The following is a 27,989-nucleotide window of genomic DNA, read 5'->3' on the forward strand; positions in this document are numbered from 1 at the left end:
TGATTTGCAGACCGCTCACCATCTTGGTAACTCTTCTCTGAACTTGCTCCAGTTTGTCTAGGTCTTTTTTAACGTGGGGTGCCCAGAACTGGACACAGTATTCCAGATGAGGTCTGACTAGTTAGCACGCTGGCAATTTTTACTTACATATTATTGAGCATAGGTGTATATGAAGGACCACACTGTGCCCTCAAGGTGCTGCTGCTGCTGGTGCTACTTACTTTTTCCTGCTTCTACTTTGTTTCTTCTTCTCACTTCCCACCAAATGAAAAATATATTAATAAGGAAATACGGAGATACAGCTCTCATGAGGAGCTTGTTCTGCCCTCAGGGTACCTCTGCTGCTGCTGCTGCTGGTGGTGTTGCTGCTCTACTTCTATTTCCTCCTCCTTCTCTCCAAACAAAATTTTTCTAAAGGTCAAGAAACAGCTGTTCCTTGCAGAATGAATGCTCTTGAGCGTTGTGTTCACCTGGCAGAATTTCTCCTTGCACAATTTATGACATTGCTTTTAAACCAAGCAGCCCACCTGCTGTCTTGTGTTGCAAAATGTTTGGTAGCTGTCCAGCTGCTCCTTGGAGAAGGTCCGTGCTTGAGTGTTGTGTTCACCTCGGGGAATCTGTCCTTGTAAATGTATGACATTGCTTTTAAAACAAGAACCACAACTGCAGTCTTCTTTTGCACAACTTTTGATCTTTGAGACCCTATGGGAGTCTTCTTTTGTTTTCAGGCACACCCCTGTGCTACGATTGACCTCTACACCTCTCTACACTATTTTGCCCAATTTTGGGGAGGAGCACAGTGTTCCTGAGATGTGTGGCTGTATTTCCCTGCAGTATGCTTTTTTTGCTGCATTGGCTACCTTTTGGAGGTCAAATTAGTGAACCTGATTTTTATCGCCTTTGACTTTAGTAGGAGTTGGCATCGACTGGCTTGATCCATGATGATTTTCATGAAATTGGTTCAAAACCGACACAAACCGATTACTCCACTGATCACTCATCAATACTGGTGAGCCGCTCCGGAGATCATTGTACCACCCACCTTCCCGTTTGTATAAGTGGTAAACGCTGCATGGATCCATCCGTCTTGCCTCCTTAGTGTTGAGTCTAGCAAGACACCAACGAGCAGCAATGCAGATGCCGTAATTCTAGTTATATGTAACAAATAAATAATGATTCAAAAGTTCCAGGAGCGCGACTAGTAGCCGCGGCCGTGTGGGAAAAGGAGGAGTTATGTACCTGATAACACTGGGTGTAATAAGGGAAAGGCATATTCTACGCTTCTGTATAGCAAAGACCAGCTGAGCCCTCATGTGGCGGCTCGGTAAAACTGCACCTTATGTAATAGTATATTACAGATCTCATCAGCAAACCGCGCCGCTACTGAAGTAATAAAGGCTGCCAGAATGGTAGGAAACTTACATTTATAGGATTAACATTAACCGGTCTTTAAAGGGAACCTGTCATCAGTCAGAGGAAGGTACAAAACCTGCAGTCATTATATAGTAGATTGTTAAAGTCTCCTGCACTCTATGCTGGATGGGCCAGGACCATTTCTGCTGCCCTCACTGCATATCCCAGCCCTTCTATTGATCAATGATGTGGATGATGACCCCTACATCATCCACGGGATTGTCCCAATCCTATGCATGTACTGTGACCACAGACCAACGCATGCACCCATCCTTTATCTCTATTGCTGGCAGACTGGAGTGGCCCTTCTGCGCCCGTCAGGGGTTGCATGCATGCGGGAGATTTGGATTATCCCATGGATGATGTAAGAGATGTTATCATCCTCATCACTGATGGAGAGAGTTGTCATGTGGCTGCAAGGGCTTCACCCCACTGGTGGTAGGTTCCCTCGAAAGGCTAGAAACAAATGTTAGAAGCATCATTCCTGTAAGTATGGTAAGATCAGTAACATCTTGAGGAGTGTTCCCACTATATGATGGCATCACATAACGCTGCACTTTTCTTCAGCCACTCTCTTGGCCTCAGTAAATGTTCCTTGGGCCCGAGTCTTCACTGCATTAATATCAAAGTCTGGGAGCATGGACATTAGAAAACCCTGTTCTTCTTCTTCCTCTTCGTCTTCCTGTACCATCTTAGCTAGATCTTCAGGAAGGTCCACATCTCCTCCCACCATCTGTAGCTGCGCATCATCCTTTTCATTCTGCAGACACAAGGCACAACAAGTTTTAGTTATTTATCGCCCTCTTGGAGTTAATGTGACAACCTGATCATCAATACTGGTGGGATATTAGAAAGACGTACAGTCAATGTGTTATTGGTAGAGCTCCCACCTCCGGGACCCCCACTGATTAACCATTAGATTTACATGGAGGCCATTGTCTTCCCCGGTGATGAATGGTACAGAAATGTTTGGTTTGGGGCACTTGAACCCCTTGATAGCCAGTTAGGCCTCTCACATATGTCCTACATATCTGATGCATGGTGTGCTTGCTGAGGGCTGACCATCCCCATACAATATCTTGGCATGTAATACGCGCCAAGATAGTGCATGCTGTATTGATTCGCGCGCTGTGTGTGAGAGGTACAATCGGAAGTAATGTACAGATTAGTACCGCATACCACGTGGGCAAAAGCTGGGCATGAAATGCGGTAGAATACGCCCGTGTGACAGATCTAGTACGGTGAGAACTGGAAACGTTTTTCAGAACAAACGTCTGTTGCTCCCTTGTGTCTCTCAGGCCATTTCACACGGGCGATAAAATCACGCAATGCGTGAGTGAGTGAAAATGCAGAATTATGAAACTCGTGCTTTTCAGTGGTTTCACAATGTTTTTACTCCTGCGATGTTCCATGAAAAACAAATTGCGACATGTCCTTCCTTTCTGCGTACGGCGTTTGTTATCTCCCATGTTTACCTATGGAGCTTCCTCCACTGCAAAGCACCAACTTGTGATTTTCGTGCGATGCGTTTTTAACATTAGAGAGTCCTGTTGTCACAAGCGGCAGCGATGGTTCTGCGATAAAAAGCATCACTGACGCTCAAAAATAGCGCGAACAAAATTGTGATTTCTGATGTGATTTTCTCGCAGCGGTATGGCGATCGCCCGTGTGAAGCTCCCCTCAGCCTCCTTCAGTCTCCTGCCAGCCCTCTGAGAGAGAAGCAAACTGATGGACTGAAGAAAAGAAGAAAAAAAGTGCTAGTTCTAAAACATACATTCTATGTATTAGGTGTATATATCATGTAGAGCATTGCCTGCCCTCATGTATCACATACGCAGGTCTGGAGGCTGTCACATGACTTAACCCATTTATATAGTAACTCCATATTCTGCAGCGCTGCGCTCACACTGAGGCCCGTCCCCATGGGGCTCCTGATCTATATTTGCCTGTTAGTATGTTGCCCTCATATGGCACAAAACTTTCGGATAAAATAGCGCAGCATGCTGCACCATCTCATCCAGAAAAGAATTAGGTGGGCATGTTGAAAGCTGGATGGACCAAACTGTAGTCCATGGCTTCTGACTGGCACCTCTTGGGTCTGGCATGTGGCGGTTCCAGAGATTCCAGTATTTTCACTGTTCCGCACCAAAATGTAACCAAACAACATAAATGCCGGCGCAAATGTGAAAGGGGTCTTATAGCAAAGCTGCTATTCAATGGGGGGAATTGTACCATCTCCCATTTTCACTAGTGGGACATAAAAAAAGTTTAATAAAAATATTAAAAACCCAAGTAATAAAAGTAAAAAAAAAAATTGGCATTGCCATATTCGTAAAGGTCTGAGCCATTAGAACATGTTATTTATCCCGCACAATGAGCACTCTGATGGTGCCTCATTCACACGACTGTATATAGACGGCTAATTTACCCAAGAAAAAAACAATGTGCGCCCATCTGAAGCGCCGGACTCCAATGTATTCATGCAGATGAACGATTTTTAGCCACGTAAAAAAATTGCGTCGGGAAAAATAGCGCATCGGCGACCGATTTCATACACAGCATCAAAAGAAAGTTTTTGCCCTATCTTTTGCCGAGATACGCTGGAGCCTCCTATAGGAGCTGAAAAAAAGGGAGGGGGAGGGAGTTCAGCTGCGTCCAATGCTGGGAAGAGCAGACAGCTGCCTCTATTTAACCACTAGCAGTCATTGCGAGGATTTCTGCCGCCCGAGGGATTTCCGCACTCTTTGCGTTACCCAGGAAACACCATGTGGAGGTAACCATGCGACGTTTCCTTTATATAAAATGACATCAGGAAGTGAGAGAATTAGATTACGTACGTAAAATTTGGACGCTAATTCTTTTGCACTTAGATTTGAATAATCGAGTTGGGACCCATTAACTTTTCAAATTTATGACATAATGAATGCCTGTGCCAAATTTCAAGTTTCTATGACATCGGGAAGTGAGAGAATTAGATTCCGTACGTAAAATTTGGATGCTAATTCTTTTGCACTTAGATTTGAATAATCGAGTTGGGACCCATTAACTTTTCAAATTTATGACATAATGAATGCCTGTGCCAAATTTCAAGTTTCTATGACATCGGGAAGTGAGAGAATTACATTCCATACATAAAATTTGGATGCTAATTCTTTTGCACTTAGATTTGAATAATCGAGTTGGGACCCATTAGCTTTTCAAATTTATGACATAATGAATGCCCGTGTCAAATTTCAAGTTTCTATGACATCGGGAAGTGAGAGAATTAGATTCCGTACGTAAAATGTGGACGCTAATTCTTTTGCACTTAGAACTGAATAATCGAGTTGGGACCCATTAGCTTTTCCTATTTATAACATAATCAATGCCCGTGCCAAATTTCAAGTTTCTATGACATTGGGAAATGAGAGAATTAGACTTTGTACGTAAAATTTGGACGCTAATTCTTTTGCGCATAGAATTGAATAATCGAGTTGGGACCCATTAGCTTTTCCTATTTATGGCATAATCTATGATTGTGCCAAATTTCATGTTTCTGCGACATCGGGAAGTGAGAGAATTAGATTCTGTACGTAAAATTTGGATGCTAGTTCTTTTGCGCTAGCATTGAATAATTGAGTTGGGACCAATTTACTTCTCCTATTTATGACATAATCTATGCTTGTGCCAAATTTCATGTTTCTACGAGATCAGGAAGTTGGAGAATTAGTGGCGAGTCAGTCAGTCAGTGAGGGCTTTCGTCTTCATATATATAGATAAAGTTCAATCTGATACTCCATGACTCTCATATAAAATCCAATTATAGAAAATCTACGCATTTCACCAAAGGTTTATTTTGGCTCATCGGGGACATAACGATGGATGTCACTCCTGAAACATACGACTCATGTTAAAACTAAAATGCCGCCTCGAATCAATATGATAAAGAAAAGCAACTGTTTCCACTGCTCAAAAATAATGGATCAATGAATAAATTAATAACACTACATGAATAGCCATAGACAAGAGATAGGGTTTACTTCAACCCTCCTCGGGAGTGATGAGAGCCATGTATTAGGGCGAGATACACTCACAACTCCTGGGCGATAGTGAATCCAACACATATGCCACAATCGGCTCCATATGTTGGTGTAGTAGGGATCGCGGTCAGGAGAGGACTGACATCAGACCTTATAGCTCTAATCTAAATAGCAGAGATTAGAGTCAAATCAAGTGTTGATTCGCACCATTGGCTGTCAATCAATGAGCAGGGCATGCGCACAAGATACCCGGGGCAAGCGTTGGCGCAACAATCCCAAGTCAGTGTCAGCCGGAAATCTGATAACTGAGTGCAAAAGCACCAGATAAAAGCAGGGTTCACGCAGACGCAACGGTGAAAGAAGAGTTGTTTGAATGTATGTCCGATTCCTGATGTAAGACGCATGGGCTTCAGAAAAAAGTAACACACGCCCAATGGTGTGAATCTCGGGCTTAGTCTCCAGTTGATTAAAGTCCATAATGGACAAAGTGTACATAGTTACAATGTTGAGGAACAGTTCTGTAAGTGAAGGTTACATACAAAGTACAGAATAAGCCTCCAAACAGAAAACTTTGCATGACCAATAGTGCAAGTTATGGGCCTAATCTCCAGATTACTGAGGCCTATAGTGCATATTTGATCCCAGAGATGCCATGATATAAAGAATAATGTTATCAATGACAATGATCAATTTCCTTCTATAAACTCTAAATTAAAAATCCCCATCCAGGAATTCTCAATTATCATCCAAAATTGATATGCAATCAATTAGACCAAAACCCCTTTATCTGACCAAGAGTAAATGATGGAGATGTATCTATTATAAAGGGGAATGAAAAAGTAGTAGTCAAAGAGGAAAGATACAAAGTTACAAAAATGATGCAAATGACAAAGACTTGTTAAGGCCATCCAGGTAAGTTGTCCCCAATTTGTATCTCCATTGAGTTTCCTACTGTTGGATACATCGTCCCAATCACCTCTCTCCTCATCATATTGAATGACTTCCACAGATTGCAATGAGAGTGAGAGGGGATTTACCGATCATTTGGCATTTGCATCATTTATGTAACTGTAACTTTGTATCTTTCCTCCATGTGTTCCATCTCTTTGCATACATTTGGATTAATCTTTTTTCATTCCCTGTTATAATATATACATCTTCATTATTTACTGTAGGTCCAATAGAGGGGTTCTGCTCTGATTGATCGCCCTTAGTGCTGTAGTGATGCTATACATCAGTGGTCCCCAAACTTTTTGGCACCAGGGACCGGCTTCAAGCAAGACCATTTTTACAAGGCCCGGCAGGGTTGGGCAGGACATGGGCGGGGCTTTGGTTATATGAGGCGGGGTTATGAAGGGGGTTGGAGTTTAGTGCATTCTTATTTAATTATGACATTTAGAATGTCCTGGCAGTACACACATAGGGCAGTATATAATCTATTCCCCCCCCCCCAGCACACACATAGGGCAGCATATAATTTATCTCCCCCCCCCAGTAATAGACAGCCCCCACCCCTCAGTAATAGACAGCCCCCATCTCTCAGTAATTAGCAGCCCCTCCCCCTGTAATAAGTAGCCCCCTCCACCAGTAATAAGCAGCCCCCCCCAGTAATAAGCAGGTCCCCCCAGTAATAAGCAGGTCCCCCCCCCCGTAATAAGCAGGTCCCCCCCTGGTAATAGGCAGCCCCCCCAGTAATAGGCAGCGCCCCACCCCCAGTAATAAGCAGATCCCCCCAGTAATAAGCAGCCCCCCCCCATAATAAGCAGGTCCCCCCCTGGTAATAGGCAGCCCCCCCAGTAATAGGCAGCGCCCCACCCCCAGTAATAGGCAGCCCCCCCAGTAATAGGTAGCACCTTCCCCTGTAATAAGTAGCCCCCCCAAGTAATAGGCAGCCCCCCATAATATGCAGCACCCCGCCCCCCCGTAATAGGCAGCCCCCCCAGTAGTAAGTAGCCCCCCAACCCATATACTTACCTCCTCCCTGCTGTCGCTCTCTGTCTGCTTGCCCTGACGTCAGTGTGCAGCCCGAAACACTTCCTCCCCGAGTCCTCTCCTGCGGAACTAATGAGCAGGGGACTCGGGGAGGAGAATCCTGGCTGCACACTGACGTCAGTGTGTGCCGGGATCAGCGCGATTACCAGCGGGGAGCTGCGGCGCCCCCGCTGGTAATCGCTTCAGTAGTGAGCGGCGTCGGCACGCCGCAGGCCACATAACACAAGGCAGCAGGCCGGATTCGGCCCGCGGGCCTTGTGTTTAGAGCAAAAGTTCCTGGCGGTGCTGCGGACCGGCACTAAACATCCAACGGCCCGGCCCCGGTCCATGGCCCGGTGGTTGGAGACCCCTGCTATACATTATAAACATGCAAATATTCGTTATTCACAGGAGAATCTCCAATAGTAATCCTTTAGCGCAGTCAGACATTGGTTTATGTGGGGCTAGTCTAGAGCGGGTTCTGGAGCCAATCCTATTCCATACTCAGCCGGTGACCCCCGGCCGCAGTGACCAGGACTGGTGAGAACTCCAACCTGTACTGTGGTATATTGTAGAAATGATCCAACGATGGGACTGGGGCTAAAAAGGACCTAAAAACAGGCTTAATAAATGTTTTTAATTCTCAGGTCAATTTAGAATAATAATAAAAACTAATCATCTCTATTTGTAAAGCGCCGACGTGTTCAGCAGCGCCTCAACAAACAGCGAACATCAGGAAATTATGTGAATGAGCTTTGTCTTTTCAGAATGTGAATGAGACTTCTTGGAATCTCATCTAGTTGCTTGTACTTAAGCAGTTCTTGTGGCAGTGTGTTATGGGAGAAGTGTAGAAGAAAAGAAACGTCTTCCTTTGTACTTCCCATGTCTTTAACCCCTTAACAAACACAACAGAATGGGCATTACCCCAACCCATCTACATGAGACACTTTCTTTGTTTACGCCATTACATATTAGATTAGATTTGTCTTTTGACACAATGAGCCCGAGGTCGGTTATATTATACTCACATCTACACACATTTATTTGTGCTTTTGATCAATCTTGCACAGGCTTATTTGCACTTTTGATTGCTTTTGCAGGTGTTTATGTTATTCAACTTCTGACCGGATACCTTCCATGATGTGAACTTTCCAAGCCTCTCCTCGGCTTTACATGTCATTTCAAACCCGCCAGGACACCAGTGATGGTGGTGAACCTCATAAAACAAACTATATATGGCAGTGTATGTATATGATGGTTACGGGCTTAATCAGATGTGCGTATATCGGCTGGGTTTTCACGCCCGGCCGATATACGCTGTCCCTCCCACTCACCGGATCTCTGCTTCTCTTCTCCCCTCCAAGCGATTTGCAATGGGAGTGGGCGGGATGGGGTGGAGCTAAGCTCCCACCCCTTGTCCATAGCCAGCAATGGGAGTGGGCAGAACAGAGCAGAGCTTAGCTCCGCCCCCAACCCCCCTCCCGTTGCAAACACAGGAGTGGAGGAGAGAAGCAGAGAGCCGGTGAGGGGGAGGGAAGGGGGGACTACTCAGATGGAAGCCTATCAGCTGGCCGTGAAAACGCCGGACTATATACACTCGTGGGAAGAAGCCCCACCCCTGAGGAAGCTGAGTATAGCGATACATGTGGGGAACTTTTCCTTCTTTTTTCCCTCCCTGGCAGCGTCCCCGGCCCTTATCATGGGGTTTGGTTAAGGGTTATTATATTACTTTTTGATACATTCATTGTTGTGATTCTCACATTTTGTTGGTATTTGTACTTTTTCCTTTGGATAATTATTTATTATTGGGGGAGTGTTGTCTTTACTTTTTGTATTTATTTTGTAGATACTGATGTATTTATTTACGGGCACCTGCCGCTTTGTATATGTCTGTTTTTGGAGGGTTAGTTTTTATGTTATTTCTGCTTGCATTGGTATATCTGCCCCATATTGAGCCGACAGTTTTGGTTTCTTGTTGTTAATGTCTGCTTCATAGTGTCAATAAAGTATACAATTGTTTTCTTATTTTGAGCTGCATTTCTTATAGATTGTGTTGCTGTTTCTTTTTCTTGCACACATCTTTAACCCCTTAACACTCCATGACGTACAACTATGTCATAGAGGACTGGGGTTTATATGAAGCGGGATCAGGAGCCGATCGCGCTCCATACAATACAGATGCCGGCTATCTTTGACAGCTGACAGCCACGGTCGGCACTCTCGCTGTTAACCCTCTAAATGCCGCTATCAATTCTGACAGCAGCATTTAAATGCAATGATCGGAGTTCACAGGTCCCGAATGCCCCTTTCCCTATGATGAGACTGCGAGGAGAGATTTGGTTGCCATGTCAGTTTTAAAAAACCCTTTCCCCATATTTGTAATAAAAAAAAAAATCCAAATGAAACGAGAACATATTTGGTATCACTGAGTCCATAAAGGTCCAAACTATAAAAGCAGCACATTATTTATCCTGCATAGTGAACATCAGGAAAAAACACAACACCAGAATTGCACTTTTTTGGTTGCACCATCTCGTAGAAAACAATTTATGAAAACCTGACTCTGATAACAGGAGAGCACCGCCTGATTGTGTGTAACATGATGGACACTGAACTGGCGCTGTCCGGTGGCGCAGCTTGACAGCCCAACCCTCGGCTGATTGGCCACACATATCCTTATCTGTTACTGTTTTCAGCCCACACCGAGAGACCTGCACCTACAAAAAACAGGAATTATTTCCCTTGCTAGTCCACTGTGTATTAAGGCCTATACACAAAATTCATACAAAAGACCTAAAGTGCGCGATAAACGTTACGTTTAAACCCGAAGCCATTGCGCACTTTTTGTTTGCCTCTCATTCGCTGCTCAGTTTCAGCCCGCATACAGATAATCTCTGGCCGCTCACTTCTCGTTCCGTCTAACACTCTCAGCTCAGTGTTTCACATAGAAATCTGAAGTACAGAGCAAGAAGTAAACAAGAAGTCTACAATTTTTAGCGATGATCCACCTGTCAGAACATTCTGGACGAACATGAACAACTAGCAGTGCTGAAAATCGTCCAGAGTAATAAGGGCATTAGACTACAGCGTAATCTGCTAAACGACCGAAAGATTTAGCGATCTATTTACATAAAGTGTTATTGGCCATTAACACTTTATCATCTTCATTTGCATGTAAAAGGGCCTCCAGGAGCTGTTTGCAGAGCCCAGCCTGTCTTTAAACCCATGCCCAGCTCTACACACAACTGCATTGCTCTCCTGAGAACAGATTGCATTGTTCTCTTCCGGCTAGTGTAAACATGCCGTGGGGTAAGCAGCCTACAGTCTATTAAGAGATAAATGTGTTTGCGTTATCTCTCAGTGGCTGAACAATGGATTTTAAGTTAACCTTAAAATCATTGTTCAGACGAAAATTACACGATGCCCACGTATACGTCTAACAATTATCACTCCTTTTTGGCCGTTTAAATGAATCGTTGCGTGTAAAAGGGTCTTAATACATTGAATGAGCTGCTTTTGTCTCTTCAAAAGGACATTTCCCAAGATATGCAAAGAATTGTAATCAACTTTAATCCAGTATTGACCACCTTGTCACCTTGCCACACGTACAGCCCACGTTGAGCAACAAATGAGTGAATCCTCCACCACCTACAATAAGTTGGTGGATGTTCGCAATGTCTTGAAAGAAGAGATCTCTTGTCTCTGCCAAAAAGGTATAGACTTTGAAGATAGGCCACGAAGAAACAACACAAAAAGTCTGTAGGATTCCGGAACCTGCATGACCTTCATCAATACCTTCATCCAGCTTTTTCAAACTTTACTTCCATCCCATCTTCCCTGGAATATACCGTTGATAGACCGCACATCATTCCTAAAGCTCGCTCTGGCCTACAGGTTGCTCCATGGAACGTCTTCGCCCAAATCCATGTTTATCAGAGCAAGGAGAAACTTCTAAACTAAGTAAGGCGAAGAGGATCTTTACCAGACCCATGCAATGCCATACTGATGTTCTCTGATCTCCAGCAACTTTGCAACTCTTGAGGGTGGACACCCACTTGCGATTTTTTTTCCCCTGCGATGCGACAGCGATGATTATGAAACCAATGATTTTCAATGGTTTTATACTCATTTGCGATGTTTCAGCAGAGCTTTGCATCGCAGAGTAGAAATCTGCGATACCGCTCAGTGTTTCCAATGAGGCCAGTGGCAGCAGCGCTAGCCCTATTGAAAGCATGGAGTATATCGCAGACTTTTGCCACAGCTGTGGCAGAAGTCCAGGATGCTATCCCATTGCTTTCAATGGGGTTGGCACTGCTGCCGGCCCTATTGAAAGCAGTGGTTTTGTGGCAACCCCCGCAGCATGATTTTCGGGGAATGGCTTAAAAAATAAGCCCTTCCCTGAAAATCCTCCCTAGCTGGTTAAAAAAAACAAGAAAAAATCCATACTCACCTCTCCGCCGCGCCCTCCCGCTGGTTCCCCTGCACTGCTGTCCAGAACTTTCAGCAGGTGGGGATTTAAAAATCCCTGCCTCCTTAAAGGGCTGTGCTGATTGGCTGAGCGCTCAGCCAATTACAGGCAGCGCTTAGCTATGAATAGCCTGTAATTGGCTGAGCGCTCAGCCAATCAGCACAGTCCTTTCAGGAGGCAGGGATTTTCAAATCCCCGCCTGCTGAAAGTGCTGGACAGCAGTTCAGGGGAACCAGCCAGAGCGGCGGAGAGGTGAGTAAAGATTTTTTTTTGTTTTTTTAACCAGCTAGGGATGATTTTTAGGGAAGGGCTTATATTTCAAGCCCTTCCCCGAAAATCATGCTGCGGGGGTTGCCACAAAACCACTGCTTTCAGTGGAGACGGCAGCAGCGCCGACCCCATTGAAAGCAATGGGATAGCATCCTGGACTTCTGCCACAGCTGTCACAGCTATGGCAGAAGTCCGTGATATACTCCATGTTTTCAATGGGGCTAGCGCTGCTGCTGGCCCCATTGAAAACACTGGCGATATTGCAGCGTTTTTTTGGGTGTGAGCCCTTAGTCATTTATCATCAGTTATCTCTGCTCTTCCTGGTGCCAATTTTAAATATAAATGTGGCTTCCCTACTAAGGTTTCCATCTCTAGTTTCACTCACTAGAAAATCACACGTGTTTCCTATTGATTTCAATGGGAAACAAAACATCGCACTCACGTCTCACAGAATGCGAGTGCCATGTGATGTCTTTAAAGGTTCCATTGAATACAATGGGCGAGGCGTTCCAAGGGAAAACCAGCAGATAGCACATGCAGCAATTTTTAACCTCGCAGCATCACCGTAAGGGCTTTTACACACTAGCGGTTTTTTTCGCTGTGAAATCGCTGTTTTTTTTTTCCAAGTGTCAATGGGACTTTCTAATGTTAAAACTGCATTGCACAAAAATTGCGATTTTTGTGGGTTGCGAATTTAACATTGGAAAGTCCCATTGACATTTGGAAAAAAAACGCAGCGATTTTGCAGCGAAAATAAAAACCGGTAGTGGGTAGGCACCCTTAGGGGGAAAAAAAAAAAAAAAAAAAAAAAAAAAAATCGCTCATGTTCTTAACTCCATTCAAAAGAATGGAGTTTATATCTGTGAGTTTTGTGCGTCTCGCACAAGATTCTCACCCATGTGCATGTAGCCTTAGTGCAATGGGCACTAGGTGAATACTATTAAAGGACACTGCTCTCTCCTGGTTCTCCTCCTACCTATCTGACCGCTCCTTGAGTGTCTCCTTTGCTGGCTCTACCTCCCACCCTCTTCCGCTTGCTGTTGGGGTCCCCCAGGGCTCGGTCCTCGGCCCCCTCCTCTTCTTCATCTACACAGCCCCTATTGGACAAACCATCAGGAGATTTGGCTTTCAGTACATCTCTATGCTGATGACACCCAGCTATACACCTCTTCTCGTCACATCACAGCACCGTTCCTTCAGAACACCACGACTGTCTGCTGTCCCTCACACTATGTTCTCTCTCTTCCTAAAACTAAACCTCTCAAAAACTGATCTACTGCTGCCTCCGCCCTCCCCTAACCGACCTCATCCTGACATCTCCATCTCAGTGTGTGGCGCCACCTTAACTTCCAGCACGCCCGCTGCCTTGGGGTCATATTCGATTCTGATCTCTCTTTTACCCCCTACATCCAATCTCTGGCCCGAACATGTCAGCTGCACCTCAAGAACATCGCAAGAATCCGCTCTTTTCTCACTGTGGACGCGCTAAAAACGCTTACTGTTGCCCTCATCCACTCCCGGCTCGATTATTGCAATTTGTTGCTGATCGGCCTCCCCTGCACCAGACTCTACCCTCTCCAATCCATCCTGAATGCGGCAGCCAGGCTCATCTTCCTGTCCAGCCGCTACTCGGACGCCTCTGCCCTGTGCCGGTCACTGCACTGGCTGCCCGTTACATACAGAATTCAATTCAAACCCACCATCTTCATCCATAGAGCCATCCACTGCACCGCACCGCCCTACATTGCCTCCCTGACCAAAATCCAGCCCCCAGCCTGGGCCCTCCACTCTACTAACAAAATCAGATTAAAGGGGTTGTCCCGCGCCGAAACGGGTTTTTTTTTTTTTTAACCCCCCCCCCCCCCGTTCGGCGCGAGACAACCCCAATGCAGGGGTTAAAAAAACAAACCGCTCAATGCTTACCTGAATCCCGGCGGTCCGGCATCTTCATACTTACCTGCTGAAGATGGCCGCCGGGGTCTGCTCCCTCCGTGGACCGCAGCTCTTCTGTGCGGTCCATTGCCGATTCCAGCCTCCTGATTGGCTGGAATCGGCACGTGACGGGGCGGAGCTACACGGAGTCGGCATTCTGCACGAGCGGCTCCATTGAAGAGAGCAGAAGACCCGGACTGCGCAAGCGCGGCTAATTTGGCCATCGGAGGGCGAAAATTAGTCGGCACCATGGAGACGAGGACGCCAGCAACGGAGCAGGTAAGTATAAAACTTTTGATAACTTCTGTATGGCTCATAATTAATGCACAATGTACATTACAAAGTGCATTAATATGGCCATACAGAAGTGTATAGACCCACTTGCTGCCGCGGGACAACCCCTTTAAGTGCCCCTTTAATTCGAACCTCTCATTCCCGCCTCCAAGACTTCTCCAGAGCAGCTCCGGTCCTCTAGAACGTGCTACCCAAAACTATCTGGGCAATCCCTGACACACAAAACTTCAGGCGTGCTCTAAAAATGCACCTCTTCAGGGAGCCATACCACATACCCTAAACCAAACTCCTTTGTACCCCCCTGATAACATGATCCCTGACCTACTGACTGCAATCCCTGCTAGCCACCATCAAATGCCCCCTGCAGTCACACAGATTCAGTCACCACACGGCTTAGGTCTGACCATTGTCTGTATATAGCATCCCTCACTCTCCACCCCACCATACCGTGCCCATCTGCAGCCCACCATACCGTGCACATCTCCAGCCCCTCTACCTTCTGTATCCCCCCATTACTTGTAGTATGTAAGCTCGTTGGAGCCCCGCACCCCTACTGTCTCCATCAATTTATTACTACATGTTTTTTTTTCTGCTTCCCCTCTCTTGTAAGTGCTGCATTATATGTAGGCGCTATATAAGTAATGATCATTATTATTATTACGATTATTACTGTTATATTGGTTTTCAATACTTTCATTTCTTCTTCTGTTACTGTTGTTTCTGTTCTATTAATGAGAGGTCTTTCTTTATGCTGTGTGTCCACCCCTCTGTCTGCCATGAAATCAGCGCAGCTTTTTGATTATTTACACATCATTCCTATTACTATGTCTTCCCTAAATGTAAAGGGATTGAACCGTCCCCTAAACGCAGTTAGCCGTGGCCTGAGGCCCTCGAGCTACACACTGATGTATTCTTCGCTCAACAAACGCGTTTTATAAAAGATGAACACCCTAAATGCTCTCATCCTAAATTCACGCAACTTTTTCTGGCTTCAAAGCCCCAAAAAAAGGAGTATTACCGTATTTTTCGTTCTATAAGACGCCCCCCCCCCTCCCCTGTTTAAGAACTGGAAAATAGGGAAAAAATATTTTGAACTCCCCCAGGGACAGCGCAGGGTTAGTGCCGGACGACGGAGCAGAAGAAGCAGCAGAGTCTGAAAAACTGGAGCTCCGTGTCACATCACCCGCTCGGTGGAGGGAAGAAGCTGTTTGGTGGAGGCGGGGAGCAGCAGCAGTTCCCGCCGGCACTCACTACCAATCAGCGGTACGTATGGGCGGCAGTGGGGAGGAGAGAACACTTAACTAATCGCACATTTGTTAGTGCGCTCGCGAGTTTAATGTGTGATCGCTGGCCAGAGGAGACACTTCTGTCATGTCATCTCGGGTTATTTACAGGCTACTTTAGGGACATTTTGTTTCTCTGGTCCCGTTAAATTTGTAATCTTGTCATTATATTCGGCACCATCTGCACAGGTTTTTTCATCTGGGTGCTTTTCCCCTTCATTCACAATTTCTAACGTTACTGGCAGGGCTTACCTCCCGCACCCCATATTTTTGCTCTTCTTATGGAACTTCTAGATGAACAGATTAGAACAAATAAAACATCAAAGAAATTAAATTAGGACATCAGACACAAAACAGGACTATATGCAGATGACGTCATCTTAGCTTTAACAGACCCCACCTCCCCTTTAAAACAGGCCCAAACTGGAATTTCTGATCTTGGAAACAATACAACATTTCAGTTGCTGGGTGTTGGGATTGACAATAAAACTAGGCAACATATAATTAATTCCTTCCCATATGTGTGGAATGACCATTCCAGCCCTTATATAGGTATGCATTTACAAGCCCTAGGTCCTATACATTCACCAAAAAATATTTGCCCATGCTTAACCACATTCCACAACTCTTAAAGAACTTCCGTGAACCCTTTATTTCCTGGGTGGGGGGGATGGCATCGGTTTAAATGATGCTTTTGCCGTGCATTCTCTACATTTTTAGAACTGTAGTGATTTCTATCCCAAACTCCTTCGTTACTAAACTACAGTCTGTTCCTAACTATTTTATCTAGGGTGACATTCATGCTACAATTACATTTTGCCCTTTAGCCAATCCCTATGAAATCAGTGGTATGAAAGCCCCGGACATTAAACGTTATTTTCATGCAGTGATTTTGGACCGTCTTAGGAGCCCCTCTGATTTTTCTTTCTTTCTTAAACCCCCCCCCCCCCTCCCTCACCCCCCCCCCCCCCTCTCCCTACTGAGCTCACTAATCTCGGCCCATGTCCGGCTGCATTAGGTTTCCACATCAGTATCTCTGGTTCTGATCCAGTCCTTGGCTTATGTTTTTTATTCTTTGTCCTCACAGACTTTGAATTTGAAGTTTGGGAATCTCTGGACAGAAGGACACTTGGTGATTTATATGGAAACACTTCTATATTAGATCTTCCTATCAAAGACTGCAACACGTTCCTCGATCTCTAGATGCTCATAAGCCTACTTTCCCCAATTCCTCTTTTGTTTTTCTTTGCCTACTCGGGCATCCAAGGTCATTTCCATCTTTTATGACGATTTTTTCCCCTACTTTTTCAAAGCAGATCTCTTCATATGCAACTATGGAACAAGACGTGAATTCCATCTGGAGGAATGGAGGACGGCTCTGTCTTGCTCTATAAAGGTTTCACATGGAATCAGACATTGGGACTCCTTGCAAAAAATATTCATGCGTTATCCAACTCCTGCGAGACTCACCAAAATGAACAATGCTATTGAAACATGCTGGAAAGGATGTATCTTCAAGGGTTCCTGCATCCATGTGCGGCGCTCCTGCCCTGTCATTCATCCTTTTTGGAATATGAATCTTGATGTTGTTTATACTGTATCCAGGGGCGTAACTATAGAGGGTGCAGGGGATACGGTTGCACCCGGGCCCAGGAGCCTTAGGGGGACCATAGTGCCTCTCTTCTCCATATAGGGAGCCCAGTACTATGAATAAAGCATTATAGTTGGGGGCCCTGTTACAGATTTCACATTGGGGCCCAGGAGCTTCAAGTTATGCCTCTGTGCAGCATGGTTTAGGTATGGGTACGGGTACAGATAGAGGGGAGGGCCCAGCTCATGTTTTGCATCAGGGCCCCTGAGCCTTTAGTTACGCCCCTGACTGTATCACATCATTTTGTGACATCGGAGCCGGCACCAGCGCTTTGCTTTTTGTCTACAGATGAACTCCCATCTTTTTATTCCGTTATGATCTCCCTTATCTTTCTTGCATCTCGCCGGCAAGATCCAAAAACTGTAAATCTTCAGATGCATTTCCTTGAGCAAAGTTATTAATTCCAATAATCTTCTGTATCGTTTGGAGGGATTATATTCCTATAGTTACCAAAACTTCCTTATTCTCTTCCTGGGCCCCTTGGGCGGAATGTTTGGCTGAACTCCCCCATAGTGTACACATGACCTACATTGTTCAGTTTTCAGAGTTGCGCTCCATGTGCCGGGCCTGTATGCCGTGGGAGACAATAGACAATATTTAATATGGTCTATTGTTTTGATCTCTTCCACTCCTGCTTCTTTCTGTTTCTTGATGATTGACACTTTACTTCTCCTCACATGCTCACCTACAGGACTTCACCAGAGCAGCACCCATCCTCTGGAATGCTCTACCCCAAGGCATCCGGACAATTCCCGATGCACGAAATTTCAGACGTGCCTTAAAAACGCACCTCTTCAGGGAAGCATACCAAATCTCCTGACCTAGTCCCTCGCCCCTCCCTATGGTGCCCCACCCTGTTTGCCTTCTAATAATTAATCTGCACATGAAATCCCCTATTGCCTGTGTTCCCCATGCCTTGCTCCTCCTCCCCACTCTTTGCACCTCCTGTACCTCCCCCACCCATTTGTGTCTAACCCAATGTACCTCATATTGTAATTGTTGTATTGTTTTGCATTTATCCATGCCTGAAACCGCTGCGGTATAAGTTGTTGCTATACAAATAAAGATTATTATTATTACTTGTTCTTATTTTTAATCTTTCCTCGTTATCTTTTTGCCCAATCATGCAATTATTTTAAGTGTATATTCTCTTTAACACCCGTTTATTCAAAGAAAAAGTCATCTGTACTCCAAAATGGTATCAATAGAAACTACAGGACGTCCCACAAAAAACAAGCCTGCCTGAAGACGGCGGCAGAAAATTAGTTTATTTCTTTCCAAAGAGGTAAAATTTTGTAAATGCAGTACAGCAAAAAAAAATCTGTATATTTATAAATTTTGTAACAAGCCCCCCCCCCCGCCCCGCCCCCAAGTATAATGTAACATAGTAACAAAAAAAATACAACTCGTCCCTCAAAAAACAGCGACGGTGGTAAATAAATAAGAGTCATGATTTTTTGGAAAGTAGGGAGGTAAAAATGAAAAAGAAAAAAAGGGCCGCGTCCTTAAGGGGTTAATGCACTTCTGATTTTGAATAGTAAAACTAACACAGAAAAGGGATGTATCAATTCAAAAAAATCCCAGAAGGCGGCCGTACTCACTGGTATACGGATCCGAAGTGCAAGGACAGTTCTAGAACCAGATGGGCAGATTGCTATATGGAGGAGCATTGTACAGGTGCTAATACTGATGAGCACGCACTCACATACCTGGCACATGTTGGGGAGGCTGCCTAGCACTATACATGCCCGCCTGCATGCCTAAGGCCTCATGTCCACTAGCTAAATGGATTTGCGGAATCCGCAGCGGATTTTGCCCATAGGGAATCATTGACCATCCGCGGTCCATTAAATAGATTTTTGCACCCGCGGATGGCATTTTAAAAGAATTGCGTTTTTCACACGCGGGAGAAAAAACGCGGCATGCTCCATTCTGCCGCGGATCGGCAACATTGCTATCACATTGATAGCAGTGTGTGGATATCTGCAGGCAAAAAAATACCATTTAAAGCAAATCCGCGGCAGATTCTGCGCGGATTGTATTTTTCGAGTGGACATGAGGCCTTAGGCCCAGTCAGGCGAGTGGAGATCTGCGCATTTTTCCACGGGAAAAAAAACGCAATGCGTGTGCAGAAAAAAAACTGCATCTACAAAAGATAGAACACATGGGTGGCAATCGACGTGGTCATGCAGATTTTTTCCCACCCGCATTGCGTTTTTTTTCCGTGTGGAAAAACGCACGGATCTCCACTCATCTGACTGAGCCCTAAGGCCTCATGTCCACGGGGAAAATCAGGCCCGCCGCGGATTCTTCATGTAGAATCCGCAGCGGGTCCCTCCTGCCCCGCGGACATGAGGGCTGAAAATCAGAATAAACTCACCTCTCCGGACGATGCGGTTCTTTCCTTCTTCGCGGCCGGATCTTCTTTCTGCAGCGTGGCGGATGTGCTTGGCACGCATGCGCCTGGCACATCTGCCGGGCTGAAGAAAAAAGATCCGGCCGCAAAGAAGGAAAGAACCGCATCGTCCGGAGAGGTGAGTTTAATTCTGGTACGGGTCTCCCGCGGATCCGGACAGCTTCCATAGGCTTCAATAGAAGCCTGCGGGAGCCGTCCCCGCGGGAGACCCACACCAAAATGGAGCATGTCCATTTTTTTCCCGCAAGGGGATCCTCACCTGACGGGAAAAATGACATCCGCAGGTATTTAACTACCTGCGAGTGTCCAATGCATCCCTATGGGGCGCGGATCACGTGTGCGGGAAAAACGCTGCGGATTATAAACACGTGGACATGAGGCCTAAGGGATGGGGTTCTATACCTGCCCTTGTGTTCCGTATCAGTGTATCGTAAGTATGGCTGCTGGCAGGGATTATTTTTGTATACAAACACAGCAGTTTTAAAAAAGTGGCTGTGTCTGAAACCACCCTGAGGGTCAGTTCAGGTGTCGGATAAAATCTGCAGACGATCCACTGAGGCCGATTCGTCTACAAATGGTGCGGATTCACTACATATTTCACTTGGAAGGGTAACTCCACACTGAGAATCTAAAGCATAAGATGGCACGGTGCAGATTTAAACTGAAACAAAGGCAAGTGAACATGCCCAGGGCCGGCCTACATGGCGACTTAGGCCGGGCTACATGGCGACTTAGGCCGGGCTACATGGCGACTTGGGCCGGGCTACATGGCGACTTGGGCCGGGCTACATGGCGACTTAGGCCGGGCTACATGGCGACTTAGGCCGGACTACATGGCGACTTAGGCCGGGCTCACACAGGCGGATTCCAATTGCAGAATCTGCAATCAGCATCTGCATGGAGGATTCACTGTAAAACACGGGTATTGAAAAGCATGAGCTTTCGATTTTTCGCTCACAATCGCAGATACAAATTGCATTTTCTGCGAGCGGAGGAAAAATCACAGCATGCTCTATTTTGACACGGACTCTGAGCAGACGGCCACCAATGAAGTCAATGGAGGCCGTCCGACCCACAGGCCATAGGCAATCAACGTTGAGTATGGGCTGTGGGTACCCGCATCATTGCTAAGCGACAACACGGGAAATACAAATATCGAAAAAGATAAAAACCTGTTCTGCACATGACCGACAGCGCGCCACCGGGGTTACAGGAAGTTCAAGTACATTGAGTCGCCAGCCGGGTTCACAGCGAGAATCCGCTGCGGACCTCCCGAATGTGGAATCTGGTCCGCCCCTGTGAGCCTGGCCTTACTCTAGTGTGACCGCTGCGGTAGTGCTCTAAGTTGCAGGTAACTTGCAGTATTCCCATAGGCTACAGCTGTAGGATGATAAGTGAAATTGGAAAGGTATGTTACTAAAAGCCTCCATGCAGCTCCAGCCTGAGGCCGCATTCACACGGGCATATTGGCATGCATAATATGCAGAGAATAGAACCCATAGATCTAATTAGCTCCATTTGTGTATTTCGGTCACACAAAAAAATAGAAAATGCTCTATTTTTCAGTGTATTTGCGCACCAAAGGTCCCCATAGAAGTCAATGAGGACGCGTAAAATGCGCACCCAATACACAAGGAGATGCATGAAACACTGGAAAAAGAACACATCTGGAACCAATAAGTCATTTCAATTGGTGCGTCTTTGTGAAATGAACATGCCTTGCGGGGAAAAAGTACAGCACGCACAAAAAAACGCAGTCACGTACAAATACCCGCGTGACGCCGGCCTGAGACTGGTGACACCCCACAGTATTTTGGCTGCATGTGTGTCCGGGCTGCCCACTAGTCTCCTGATCTGAGACTGGGATACTCGGAGTTCGGGTCACGGGGTCTGCGGTCAGGCGGAGTCATAACTCCATATTGCGCAGCCAACGGGCTCTATCACACGGGCGTATTCTTCATCAGTATTTTGTGAGCCAAAACCAGGAGCAGAACGTACAGAGAGAAAGTAAAATGGGAAGATCGGCATTTCTTCTGTATTTTGGACCGACTCTTGGCTTTGGCTCACAAACTACTGATGAACAATACGCCCGTGTGAAGGCGCCCTGAAGATGGAGTTGTGTCTGCAGCCCTGGAAATGGGAAAACGTCTGTTTCATAACAACAACTTATATGACAAAGGAATGAAAGTTTCTCTTCCTGGATTGTAACAGGTATAACCAGAAGCCCTCTTACCTGTGGGAGCCTATACTTGTCTCTCATATGCATTCTGACTGTTGCCCTCTCGGCCTTCTTATGTGCAAAAGCGTGATCGCGTTCTATCCTGCACACAGAGAACGTTACTGTCAGAGTGCAAACACTGGATACATTATATCTAATAATCAGTAACAATAAGCTGACAATCTCGATACTTTAAAAGCAGTAATAAAGTAACAGAACAGCGTGAGAGAAGCCGGGGGAGAAGGAAGGAGGGGGTGAGGGGGTGAAGGGGTGAGGGGATGAGGGGGTGGGGGGGACAAGCTTGTGAGGAACAGATTATTGGTTTACTGGTGTATTGTTCTAGCACTCACATATATGCTGAGACAATACCTGCTGCGGGATATGCTGGCGCCAGGGGTGTAACTATAGGGGATGCAGGGGATGCGGTTGCACCCGGGCCCAGGAGCCTTAGGGGACCCATAAGGCCTCTCTTCTCCATATAGGGAGCCCAGTACTATGACTAAAGCATTATAGTCGGGGGCCCCCGTTACAGGTTTTGCATCGAGGCTCCGAAGCTTCAAGTTATGTCTCTGTGCAGCATGGTTTAGGTATGGGTACGGGTACAGATAGAGGGGGGGCCCCAGCTCACCTTTTGCACCAGGGCCCCTGAGCCTTTAGTTACGCTCCTGGCTGGCGCTATATAAATATAGATTAGTATTACTAGTACTCTCTATATGTCACTTACTTCTCTTCCACCAGCTGTCTCTGATATTCCTCGAACTCTTCTCGCGTCATTCCCTTCGACTCGGCCGTTTCTTTCCCATCTGCAGTTTCCGTTGATTCTTTTTCTCCCCCTCCAAGATTGTTCCCCAGATTTTTCATGGAATTCCCCATCATGGTTTTGAACATGAAAGCCGCCATATTAGCGTATTATCAACTACCGTAGACTCGCAGAAAGCACAAAAACTATTTTCTATCTATTTTCTGGGAAGTATGTGGTCACTCAATGCAGCGTTAACTCTTGCTCAGGACATCCCTACAAGGTATACGCTCCGGCTAAGGCTCTTACTGCCCCTATATCTAACACTGCAAGGTGAATGTGTCCCTGCGCAGACAGTCTTAACCAGCTTAAAGAATTAGGTATTAGTGAGGTGGAGACACTTGTGCTTCCTCTACAGATGATGACCGCTCACTGTTTTGTGTTCCCCATCCTGCCTGACTTGGTGCTATAGTTCTAGTTCTGTATTGGAGGGCCGCGTTCACACCGTCTGCAGCAAAAGAAAGCATAAAAAAGCCGTAGGCGTCTTTCGAAAATCAGATGCAGTTTTTTTAAGCCCAATGTCCACGGATGTTTTTGTACTGCGTAATGCATGCGATGCACCACAGCGCAATACATGGTGAAGGGAGTCTATGCAAGTCACTTTCCATGGAGATGGGCATATAGACACTGCATGTAGATAAGGGGCAGAAATAGATGGCAGCAGGCTATATACCACGCAGCGCGAGCCCTATACATTGTGTATGGGCGGCAATTCATATGCAACCCCACTATGAAACAGAACGGGGAATTAAAAAAAAACGAAACGGAGTCACAATGAGCATGAGCGCGTGTATGAGATACGTGGGCATGCGCAGGACATTCACCACCCATACGCAGTCTCATCACAAACTCCAGAAAAATGCTGCAGGGACATCTAAACGCCCTTCCTCTTTTTTTGCTGCGGTTCAAAAGTGTGCATGCAGCCTCGTGTCTTCTAACACGCTATGTGAAACATTACTACTCCCATTTAAGTAGGACCTGTCAGACCTGGCATATCAGTTTAAAGGGAACCTGTCCCGTAAACTAAGTTATACTGTTGCTATGGCAGGTGATAGGGAGTCGGGTGATGGATTCTTTATTCTCACCCACTCCCATGATCCAGCGCTCTTACCCGGGGGAAATCGGCATGCAACACGAAAATCGAATTCACAGCCCCATGTGCGTGGTTTCCCACAGACTTGTATAGGAGAGCGCACGCACAAGACTCTAAAAAGAGTCAGATTTACCTGGAAGATAGTGCTGGATCGTGGGAGTGGGTTAGTATGAAGAATAGCTGACACGTCCCCCAACAGCACCATAACTGAGGTCCTGTCCGGAATGCTATGGTCAGGCAAGGGATACTGATAGAGGAGGAGACAGAAATACTCCAGAGGGAAAGAGAGGACGCTCTCCAAGAAGCCGCTCAGGTGAAACCAGAAAGTGTGGCTGCCTAAAGGAGAAGGAGCGCCTTAGTAGATTAGCTAAAGCTGAAGCTGATCACAGGTTGTTGCTGGAAGTAAAAACGTTCATTGTGAACAAGGCTTGAAAGAATTGAGAAATGAGATAAATATGAGGAATATCATTCAAAAGCCCAAAAGGAGATGCAAAACGTCAGAAATGCAGCCTAAGATGAAGCTGGTCACAGATTATGTCTGGAAGGGCAAGCTGTGCAGTGTGAACAGAACTGTAAGAAAATGCCAAGGAGAGCCCAAGAGTGAAGGCCCATTTACACGAGACGAATGTCGGGCAAACGATGCCCAACACTCGCCCCCGCACATACCCGCTGCGGTGCTGCGGCACAAGAGCAAGCAGCGTTGGCTTACAGTTCGCAGGAGCTCTTTTTCAAGCATAAATACAACAACGAAGCTCACCTTTATATCTAGACTGGGAGGAAGATTCTACATGTCTGTGTGTGGCCACTAAAGATGACGTCACAAACCGGCTAGCAAAAATACGGTTGTGCAAAAATCATATAGCAATACGATGAGGTAGTTACATCCGGGGTAAGAATGTGTATGAAGTTAAAATAAGTTGTTTAAAGTTATATCTACAGAGGAAATTGAGAAAATGTATTGAAATCCCATGACATGGAGTGCCGGGAGGGGGTGCTGGGATGTAGTGACGACAAGAAGGGTGTCGGGGGCATGTCCGCGCCAAGCAATAATGCGTCTAGGTGGAGAGGTTATGAAGAAATGAGGGGAACGGGATGCTGTGTTCCACTGTTGCGTTCCAAGGATATGCGGACGTCAAGGGGCGTGATTATGCAGTCCCATGAGCCATGGATAGGGATGAAAGTGGACCTAAAAAGGAGAACATAATACTGCGTTCCAACCACTGGCGTAACTATAGGGGATGCAGGGGATGCAGTTGCACCCCGGCCCAGGAGCCTTAGGGGGCCCATAAGGCCTCTCTTCTCCATATGGAGAGCCCAGTACTAGGAATAAAGCATTATAGTTGGGGGCCCTGTTACAGGTTTTGCATCGGGGGCCCGGGAGCTTCAAGTTACGCCTCTGATTCTAACAGCAAGGAACGGAATGGAATGAAGAAATGTAAAAATGTATTGAAAATAAGAAAAAGCAATAATTATAATGGATAATGACCCAATGGATGATATAATGATAGATAATAAATAATTTGAAAGGTGGACATGACAAAAAGGTGTCATCAGAGTTACTTTTAGAACACAGAAAACATAATTGAAGTAAAAGTATATATAAAAATATTTATATAAATATGAGGAATCGACATAAAAAGAGGAATCACGATGGAAATATATAATTATGAAAGATGGCATTATTAGATATATCAAAGTAGATCCAGTAAAAAAGAGAAAACGACAATCTTGGGTACATATATAAAGTACATATATATAAGAGGGGCGCTGCCTAGTAACAAAGTACATATAATATATAAAAACAAAGTATGCATAATATGTAAAACTCATTAGAGCTTATGTTACATCGAAATAAAATATATGGAATATATAAAAATACTATAAAACTGCCAAATTCCCAACGCATTAAGGACAAAAAGACCCGTATATGCTAAATCTGATTTTTTTCGACCATTTCATTTAAGCCGTTTGGTGCTAGACAGTTCAGGGAAAAGATCCAGAACATCTCCTTCTCTTTGAATATGGAGAATTTCCCATGTTCAGTTTTCTCAATGGGGGTAATTCTCAGGTCTTTAAACTCGCCATTGTGATTGGGGAGGAAATGTCTTGACACGCTGTGCTTCAAGTATCCTTTTTTAATGTTACAACAGTAACTTGAGTCCACCAGCCCGCGACCAGGGTCCTTGGTGTCCCTACTCCCACAAGACAACTTATCCCCGGAGTCCTGCCTGCAAGTGGGGTGAGAGAGATGTCTCCATGCTGGAACCTGAGGACCTAACTAGCCCTAAATGGTAAACGATCCAAACAGACAGGACACAGTTCACACCAACACACCAGGGAATGCACACCACGCAGAACAGGACTGTTCATACCACATGTCCGGCCACCTGCTCAGACCCACAGAGTGGCTGGTATATATGTGCTGCAGACCAGTGGGAAATAGCTGGCTGGAGAACTCCACACCCAGCCAGCTCAATTATCCCACACCTGTCAAAGTGGGCTCCTGGAAACTTGTAGTACTACAGGTTACTAACAGTACCTCCCCTTTAAAAAGGGGGCCTCTGGACCCTTAAGAGAAAACCAACAAACAAGATGAAAAGATAAATCACTGTACTTAGCTTTAGGAGACGCAGGCTAACAGAACCTCCATCTCTCAGTCCCTCCCTGGCTTTGGGTATAGTCAGAGCTGGAGGTCCTGTTACCCTGTGTCTTCTAAAGCTAAGTAGAGAGGCTTATCTTTTCATCTTGTTTGTTGGTTTACTCCTATCCCTCGTAGGGTCAGCTAGTGGCCGAGGTACGTGGCCAGGTTCGCCCTTCTCAGGGTGGGTTACCTGCACTTAGGCAGATCCCTTCCCTGGGTTAGGTTATTTAGGGACGGTGTTTTCCATATTGCGTTTGTCTGTATTGTTTGACACTGTTTGGTATGTGTTTGTGTGAGATCTGCAGGTAACGGACCCAGTGCGTCCTGCATGGACATTACAAGTCCTTCCAAGCAACATCGGAGGGGATTCGGCCTTATCACTGCACTGTGCTGCTACTGACGATGAGGGAGATTGTTGAAAGTTGGGGGTTTCTTCATCATCTAAGTGGTCATCCACATCTCCCACATGAATTTCAATATTTACTTGTGATAGAACATTATGGAGTCGGGAAGGATTTTTTCCCCCGAATGGGCTAATTGGCTTCTGCCTCTTGGGGGTTTTGCCTTCCTCTGGATCAACTAGGGGATTGAAACAGGCTGAACTAGATGGACATTGTCTTCATTCAGCCTAACATACTATGTTACTATGGGGGGCTGCAGTGACCCCTCTGGCGATAGGTATGGAGCAGCATTAAATGCAGGTAGAGAGGACGTAGTTGCATTTTTAGCATAATGCAATTCACAGAGTGACCTAAAAAACTCAAGTCTAAAAAGTTTGGAATATACTGTAGTATCCAACCCCTGGCAGAAAAGGAAATTTGCTTAGTTTGGACAGTTAATTCATTGCAAGCATATAATGCCCCTAACTACTGAGGCCACTGAGGTGGTCACTATTACTACTGAGGCCACTGAGGTGGTCACTATTACTACTTGGGCCACTGTGGGGGTTACTGTTACTACTGAGGCCACTGTGGGATCAGTATTACTACTGAGGCCACCATGGGGGTCACTATTACTACTGAGGCCACCGTGTGGGTCACTATTACTACTGGGGCCACTGTGTGGGTTACTATTACTACTGGGGCCACTGTGGGATCAGTATTACTACTGAGGCCACCATGGGGGTCACTATTACTACTGGGGCCACCGTGTGGGTCACTATTACTACTGGGGCCACTGTGGGGATCACTATTACTACTGGGGCCACTGTGGGGGTTACTGTTACTACTGAGGCCACCGTGGGGGCCACTATCACTACTGGGGCCACTGTGTGGATCACTATTACTACTGGACCACTGTGTGGGTAACTATTACTAATGAGGCAACTGTGGGGGTCACTATTACTACTGAGGCCACCATGGGGGTCACTATTACTACTGAGGCCACTGTGGGGGTCACTATTACTACTGAGGCAACTGTGGGGGTCACTATTACTACTGAGGCCACCATGGGGGTCACTATTACTACTGAGGCCACTGTGGGGGTCACTATTACTACTGGGGCCACTGTGGGGGTCACAAT

General features: G+C 45.8%; 2 protein-coding genes across 3 annotated transcripts in view; both read right to left on the reverse strand.

The window, feature by feature from the left end:
* The window catches only part of RAX2 (retina and anterior neural fold homeobox 2), a 53,761-nt gene extending 53,410 nt beyond the window's left edge, over positions 1-351 (reverse strand). Inside the window, exon 1 of one of the 2 annotated variants that reach the window (XM_066574938.1) lies at positions 222-351. In XM_066574938.1, the coding sequence (XP_066431035.1) occupies positions 222-309 (88 nt within the window). In that variant the 5' untranslated portion in view covers positions 310-351. The remainder of the gene's footprint in view (positions 1-221) is intronic. The other variant, XM_066574939.1, reaches the window with a different exon arrangement.
* A 1,302-nt stretch (positions 352-1,653) lies between these two features.
* On the reverse strand, positions 1,654-22,835 carry LOC136573600 (complexin-4-like). The gene is made up of 3 exons (XM_066574871.1): positions 22,660-22,835; positions 21,951-22,038; positions 1,654-2,173 (listed from the first exon to the last, which is right to left on the reverse strand). Exons 1-3 carry the CDS (start codon positions 22,833-22,835, stop codon positions 1,955-1,957), a joined length of 483 nt encoding a protein of 160 aa, XP_066430968.1. The 3' UTR covers positions 1,654-1,954.
* Between the last annotated feature and the right edge of the window lie 5,154 nt (positions 22,836-27,989).

Source organism: Eleutherodactylus coqui, chromosome 7, assembly GCF_035609145.1.
Source record: "Eleutherodactylus coqui strain aEleCoq1 chromosome 7, aEleCoq1.hap1, whole genome shotgun sequence".
NCBI classification, from domain to species: Eukaryota; Metazoa; Chordata; class Amphibia; order Anura; family Eleutherodactylidae; genus Eleutherodactylus; species Eleutherodactylus coqui.